Raw genomic sequence first — 7667 nt, forward strand, 5'->3', positions numbered from 1 at the left:
CAGCTTTGGTATTTATATAGGAGATGATGATCGCCAACTTGGATTGGATTTGTGGTGGACTTTTGGTAAGAGAGCGTTAAATACCTGAGCACAATGAACATAGACGCAATCGTGGGCTGGATAAAAGGGACGGAGAATAATTCTGGGTGGAACGACGGTTGTGCTGAAAAGCTCAGCTATCATCCCTTTTTTTGCGACGTGTGTTTTTGCTTTCTCCTAAACCACTTGTCAATAGCTCTGAACCTTCCTCTTATATCGATCTATGTTCACCATACTCCTAATATTTTTCCATTGTCTTTGGTTCGTATTTCATTTAAAAGTTAATGTAATGATGCTACGGATCGGATTCTTACAGCACGTATATGCTCTCTAGCTTCAGCTATATGGCTGTCTTCGACCTAATAAGTTTTCTATTACTTCTATCTATTTCCTGAAATTTCGATTCTCTTGTTATCATCATATCCACTATTCTCTCTCTCACATACAAACACGATATACAGTGGCATAATTACAACACCCCAATATTTAATTTGACACCCAGACCAACCCTTTGTATTTCTATGATACCCTCCTACTACATGACATTAAGTAAATGATCAAGGTTCAAAATATTGATATGTTCCATATATCTATCGATAGGGGCGTATTGATACTATATGTTATGTCGTTTTTTTATTTATTTCGCAATCGGTTCAGGGGGTTAGTTTAGGGTTCTTCTACACCCTGAATTGGTCAGACCCTGATACATCCACTGTAAGGGAATATCAGAAAGGTTTCGGAATGATATATATAAAGCGATAAGTATCGATATTTTGAATCTTACAAATCATCAGTCAGCTGAAAACTCTTTGCCAAAGGACTTTATTTGCGCAAGTGCTTTTAGCAGCAAATTTTATTTTTTAATATATTATTAGACTATATTATATGTGAAAATGGAAAAGGATTGAAGGATACTAAAGAATAAAGTCAAAATATTTGATACGTTTTTGGATATTATAAGAGAAGGATAATTTAGTAAAAAGTCAAATTGCAGTTAATTAACTAATTTACTTGTAAATTATGTTAATTATAAAATTCATATGTATATATATATATATATATATATACCTTTTTTTGGGACATATGAGTTTTTTCTTTTTTTTGTTACTGTTTTTGACGAAAATATATACACTAGTACACTAGTGAGTGAAACCAATAATGGAAATAACCCTATTTTTAGTTGTTTATACACTGTAATTCCACTGCTTCCATTGTGGTTAGGAATCACACCGTGCAAACTTACTCCTGAAAAGATTTAACAGCATCAGCTTTCTTAAACAAGCTAGGAAAATATTGCTGGAAGCCAAATGATCCTGAAGAAACAAATTAATCAAGGTGCCCATATTGTAAAGCTTAATTAATAGTGAGCTTATTAGGATCATGGGTAACCTCACCAGGCCATCTGTTCTAGCACGAACCCACATTGCTAAAGAGCCTTAATTTTCCCTGGTTTAACGGAAAAATAAAGTTCCACTTGTTCCCAAAGAACTGGGACTACCCAACAAATTAAGCCATCTTATTATTTCATTAACTGAAAATACGGGGGGCATGCAGTTAATTATTTTCTTGGTAAATGCTAAGCTAGCATGACATGACAGCAGTTTATTTGATACAAAATGCAAAGAGCGACGTTCCAGAATTAAACCCCAAAAACTTTCCAACATTTACACCATATCCGTTGCCAAGGTAGATGCAGCCATTGCTCACAGAGACACCGCCGTATATGGTGGCGCCGGTGTCGTAGGACCATAGGATCTTGCCAGTCTTGACATCAATTGCATATAAGGGTCCTCGTGTGTCAGTGGATCCAGCAAATAGGACACCATTGGCCACGGTAACAGGCCCGTTGGAGGTGGCATTACTAGGGTTGGCGGTGGACCACTGCACCTTGCCACTGTTAGCATTCATTGCCACCCATGCACCTGCCGTCGTCGTTCTCTTGGATGGTGCCAGTGTGAAGTTCAGCCGTCCGCTATTTGCAATGTTTGTGTAAACTCTCCGCCCATCGGTGGCGGCCCCCCAAGTTCCACCTCCAGATATTCCGCCCGGCCCAGCCACCTACATATAATAAATATCCTCAAATAACCATACACCAGACCAGCTACTAGATCAAATTAATTATCTGCAGTTTTATTTAATTAGAAACAAAAAGAAAAAAACATATCATCAACTTATATTAATTACCGTAGACCATATGATGTTTCCATTATCGCGATCCAGAGCCCATGCAGACCCACTCTTCTGTACCGCAACCGCGATATCTCGTTTGGTTCCATTGACAAATACAGTAAGCATCATGGGGGCCTCCCCAAAGTCGGCATCTGGATTGGGTCCCGGTGGGCAGTTGGGTGTGGAAAGATTGTTACAAGCTAAAAACCATATGTCATAGCCTCCTAGCTGCCGATACCATCTGATGTGCCCTGTATCCATGTCAAAGGCCAGGATGGAATTCTCGTGATTATCCGGTTCGATACATTGGTCGGGATGTGCTGGGAATGTCTGATTATTCTGCTTCTCCTGGCATTCAGTCACATGAGCAGGAGCTGAGTATAGATTTCCGGTGCCAACATAGATCAGATTCCTGGATACATCGATGGAAGGGCTACTTCCCCATATAGCTGCGCCCGCATATCCTCCCAATTTACCTTGGTTGTCAGGAAGAACAAAGGTTTGCCACAAGATGGTGCCGGTGTTGATGTCTAGTTTCGCCATGCTACCACGAAAAGTGCAGCATTCTTCCACCCCAGATGCTTCTTCTGCTGATGACGTTCCCACATAGAAAGCTCTGTAGATGCAACAACCAACTCATTCTCAGACAAAATGATCTATGTATACAGACTACAGAGGAGAAGAGTTTAATTTCAACTTGCTTGTTGTAAACGGTTCCAGACATGGTAATTTGAGATGCATTATGGCTGTCCAACTGAGTCGACCACACCAGCTCTCCGGATGCTCGTTTCACCGCAATAACCACGGCAGGCCCATAAATCCCAATTATAAGCAGCTTCCCAGCCACCGTTGAAGTTGATCTTGACACAGTAACATTAATATCTTGACTTAATCCTATTCCAGTTGCATTAATGCCGGTCAACTCCCCCAGGTTCTTCTTCCACACAAGAGAGCCATCTGCAGCCTTTACTGCATAGACATTTCCGTTCCAGCTCGGGAAATAAACGGTTCCATGAAAAATTGCGGGTGTTGCAGTAATGTCTTTTCCCGCAAAGAATTTCCATTTCAATCGCAATCTTGATACAGTCTTGGCGCTGATCTTGTTTTCTTCCTTGGCGTATCTCCTGTTGTACAGATCTCCTCCATGGTTTAACCACTGTGACAGAGGGGAAATTAAGCAACTGAACCCAATTTATATAGAATGATCAGGAGAACACAAACTATATATAAGGCCGGGTTGCAAGTGTAATAATGAGAAAACAAATTAACATGGAAAATAAGATGATTAACATGGACGACTAGCTAGTTACATACATTAGAACTCGCATTACCCATCACTGTAAGTAGACATAACGCACAAAGAACAAGCACAGCAGCATAGTTGCTCAATTTTTCTCTAGGTGCCATTGGCCTTTCGAGACAACGTACTTATGCTTCCTCACGAATATTGATTCATAAGGGAGGAGGAGGAGGAGCTATTTTCTGTCTTTCCTTGTAACTGAAACCTTGGGGAGGCTTCTGTTATTTATAGGATAATGCAGGCGTTGAACCCATACCTGTTGGTCAATAATCATATCCTTTCATGTGAATATTTACCATCTTTTAAATAATAATAATAATAATAATAAGCATAAAAGACTTAAACATAAAATGGGTTTTCGTAAATTGACTTAATGTATATGAAAACTTAAATATACCTTATTACTCTTTTACCCTTTATTTTTTTTCAAATTTTCAAAATATGTCCTGAGATTTACAAGTCACATGAGTGGTGGGTATATCGGCGGTGACTCTAAACCTGAAATAAACAGAGCCTGTGCCAACAAATCTGTCATTCCAGCGACCGAAAGCCTGGGAAGTTAACCCTAATAAGTCCTAAAATATTTAAGACTTACTTGACCTGTGCAACATAATAAAAATCATTCCCTTTGGATAAAATTCAATTTTCTAACTATAAAAGATTCTGCTCACTTCGTTTGTTATTAAAACATGAACAATCAATATGTAGCAAGAATTTGGACGCTTTTCGTCGCCACAGTGTTTGCTTTTTTGTGCCATTAATTTCTCTGTTTTGGGTTGTTCAAGTGAGGAGCGAGAGTGCAAGCTAAGAAAAAGCTTCTACAGTGGCTGTGTTTCAATCACCAGATGGTGCCTTGAGATTGAGAGAAGTTTGTGACTAGTCTGAAATAAAGAGAGTCAGCTTAGGTGGCGTTATGAAAAAGGTATTGGCCCATAACTTTGGTCAGGAGGACAGGAGTTGACATGTACAGCCTCTCTCTCACTCTCAAACACGCACACATTCAACAGGAGTTGAATGTGAAGTTAGGTCACATATGTGAGTTCATATCTCCGCCCCACAGCACATCCTCGTCGTGTATTAAATGCATCTTACGCTTATGACATCATCGATCGGGAGATGTTGTTAAATACACGGCAAGAATGTGCTGTAGGGCGTTGTAGAGCGGAGATATAATCTCCACATATGTTAGACATAGAAGGGCAAAATAAGAATTTAAATAATTTAAATAATGTTTTACTGGAGGATATATATATATATATATATGTTTAAGTGTTTTTTATATAATGTTAATATTTGCCTTGCCCTCATATCAAAAGTCACACGTCTTACATATTTTACAATTCCATTTAATCTGTTCGGATCTGCTACCTATACCTACTACAATGAGGCAGCCACATATTGGGAACATCTTTCATGTTTATTTATTTATTTTTTTAAGCAATCAAAAGAAAAATACCAAAAACAAATACAAAAGTAGCCATTATATAAGAGTATTCCTAATTTACAGTATATTGCTAATGCCTTGAACAGGGGAGATTGGATCTGTTCCTCATAGAGGACACTTCACACCAACTTCAAAGGCACACCTCATCATGTATTGGGAACATCTTCCTTATTTATAAGTTATTATTTATTGGAAATGTTCTCAATGCATGATGGATGTACCTGTGAGATGCCTATGTGTGAGGAGCAGATCCTGTGTGGGTAACATTTTTTAGATAGCGAATCCATCGAGCAGGATTTCCTATTCACTTTTTCTACCTACACTCTCTTGCCGTGAATTGCAGCCACACATCTCTGCTCTGGATTCTAAATCCACTGTATGAAACCATGCAATGAGACACCTTCCGATGGCAAAACAAATTTAAACACCACTAGTGCCTTGAGAATAGGAACCTTATGACTTCATTTAATAGCATAGCTTCCTACCCACAGAATCCATATTTGTCGCTAGTACTAAATAAATAAATATAAACATACATATATAAGCAAATCATGTACTAGATTTTTTTTTATTATTTTAATTATTATTTAATATTTTCTTTCTATTACTACAGTGTATGCATGTTCCATGCATCCTTAGTAAAATTAATAGTCAAAGGGATGATCTGGAATTTCTTATTAAACTTTGAGTGTTTGAATATGTCATACTTTAAAGATGATTGATGAGAAAAATAGTTGAGGAGTATTGGACCTTATTATTAATACATTGCACGCGTTGTTATATTTCAATGTGGATAACTACGTAGCAAGAATTTCTAGAAATTCCATTACGCCTTTGCTGACCTCTCAATCGCTCGGCATCGATCATCATCAGAATGAGAGAGAGAGAGAGAGAAGGCCAGCGATCCATGATTGCATCAAAGCAACAGTAACAAAACTCTTGGTCTCGTCATTGGAGGTGGGGTTGGGACTTTTGAGAAGAAACAGCTACTAATTAATATCTGATTCCTTCGCTGGTTCAGTTTCGAAGAGGAAGGAGACGATGAACAGTATTCTTCCAACAGCATCTGAACTCTAACAATAGATATTTGAAAGGATAATATAGAAAATTTAATTATTAATTTATTTTGTTTTTTAATTTAATTAATAAAATCGTTTACTTTCCAAGGAACGCAATCCCGGCCATACTGATACAACGAGGCCCCATGATTATTAATTAAAGCCAACGACTCCACTATGAAATTACCACTATGTCCTCTATCCCCCCAAAGGCCCTATTCCACAACCGCTCCACTTGACATTATTATTGCTCTATTTTTTACTTGAAAAAGACGTTTTTGTCCTATTACTTCACATTGTTTTACCCCATTTTTTAACGCGTCCGTTATCTGCTGTTTACCCTGCTTAATTACCTATTGAATCCCCATTAAGAAAGTAAGAAAGGGTTGCACTTGGGCCGGTCCTGTATGCACTCAAACCTGGACGCTAGTATTTGCACAGCTTCCAAGTCCAATCTTTTTTGGTAATTAGAAATTGGACTGGGCTAATAACCCAGGAAACGCTTTGAGATATCTAGGTGGGCTTGCGCATACCCTAGATAACCTATGAATTCACAGAATATGTTTAGCTAATCAAACATTCTTTGCTGCCCTGAACCCCATAACAGAGCATTGGATCTCATCTTAATCAGGTCGGATAAATGGTGCCTGTAGATCTAATTAATGCCTTCCTAGGAGTTTACGGATTAAAGTTGTGTTTGTTACTATTGTCACTTCTACTTATAATGTTTTATGTGCAAATTAAGATTTATTTTATTTCAGGAGTTAGAAAAACAAGAAACTGAAAAAATAAAGATAATAATGAGGACAAGAGTTGGAGCAGAAAACTGTACATTTCAGTGAGTTGATCATCAATGAGTGTTAGAGGTTTAGTGGGATTACAACTGTTGTGAGGTTACGTGATAAACTTCAACTCTATCTATATAATGAACATGATAAACTTTACTTCTATCTACAAGAGTTTGGATAGGCTCAAACTATCCTGGCCGACCTGCAGTATGACTAGTAGGAGTCCTAACACGCCCCCTCAAGCTGAGCGGGGCAACGTGAAGCTTGGAACGTAGAAGTTCGAACTGAGTAGTAGCTAATGGCTTCGTGAAAACATCTGCAATTTGATCAGTATAAGGAATGTACCGAATCTAAAGTTGCTTCTTTGTCATTTGATCTTGAAGAAAATGGTAATCAACTTCCACATCCTTCGTGCGTGCATGGAAGATAGGATTGACGGCTAGATAGGTAGCGCCAATATTATCACACCAAGCAAGCGGAGTAGGAATAGGGTAACCCAAATCACGAAGGAGTGATTGAATCGAGAGTATTTCGGTTATGGAATTGGCCAATGCACGACATTCAGATTCCATGCTTGAACGAGCGATCATTGCTTGTTTCTCTGAGCTCCAGGCAACAAGATTGGTGCCAAGATAGACAGAGCACCCACCCGTCGATCACCTATCATCCGGGCAGATATCCTAGTTGGCATCTGAATAGCTTGGTGCCAAGATCAGAGGCCCAAAAATGAAGGCCAAAATCAATAATACCTTTGAGGTAATGCAACGCGTGTTAAATTTGATCGCACTCCAGTGCTCTTCCATGGGTGATTGTAAGAACTAGAAGACTTTATTCACTACAAAGGAGACGGGTTGGGTCAATGTGACATA

General features: G+C 38.7%; 1 protein-coding gene across 1 annotated transcript; it reads right to left on the reverse strand.

Moving 5' to 3' along the window:
• Positions 1-1586: 1586 nt before the first annotated feature.
• On the reverse strand, positions 1587-3660 carry LOC148854180 (uncharacterized). The gene is made up of 4 exons (XM_088982212.1): positions 3523-3660; positions 2910-3364; positions 2224-2824; positions 1587-2097 (listed from the first exon to the last, which is right to left on the reverse strand). Exons 1-4 carry the CDS (start codon positions 3613-3615, stop codon positions 1642-1644), a joined length of 1605 nt encoding a protein of 534 aa, XP_088838338.1. The 5' UTR covers positions 3616-3660; the 3' UTR covers positions 1587-1641.
• Between the last annotated feature and the right edge of the window lie 4007 nt (positions 3661-7667).

This window comes from Nelumbo lutea, chromosome 4 (genome assembly GCF_056320005.1).
Source record: "Nelumbo lutea isolate HS-2025 chromosome 4, American lotus-T2T, whole genome shotgun sequence".
Taxonomy (NCBI): domain Eukaryota; kingdom Viridiplantae; phylum Streptophyta; class Magnoliopsida; order Proteales; family Nelumbonaceae; genus Nelumbo; species Nelumbo lutea.

What these genes read in the sequence shown, in the direction of transcription:
- LOC148854180 (XM_088982212.1), bottom strand. Translation starts at nt 3,615, where the DNA reads ATGGCACCTAGAGAAAAATTGAGCAACTATGCTGCTGTGCTTGTTCTT. An exon ending in TGGGTAATGCGAGTTCTAAT is followed by an intron (nt 3,365 to 3,522) that starts GTATGTAACTAG and finishes CCTCTGTCACAG; the next exon opens with TGGTTAAACCATGGAGGAGA. An exon ending in GAAACATCATATGGTCTACG is followed by an intron (nt 2,098 to 2,223) that starts GTAATTAATATA and finishes TATTATATGTAG; the next exon opens with GTGGCTGGGCCGGGCGGAAT.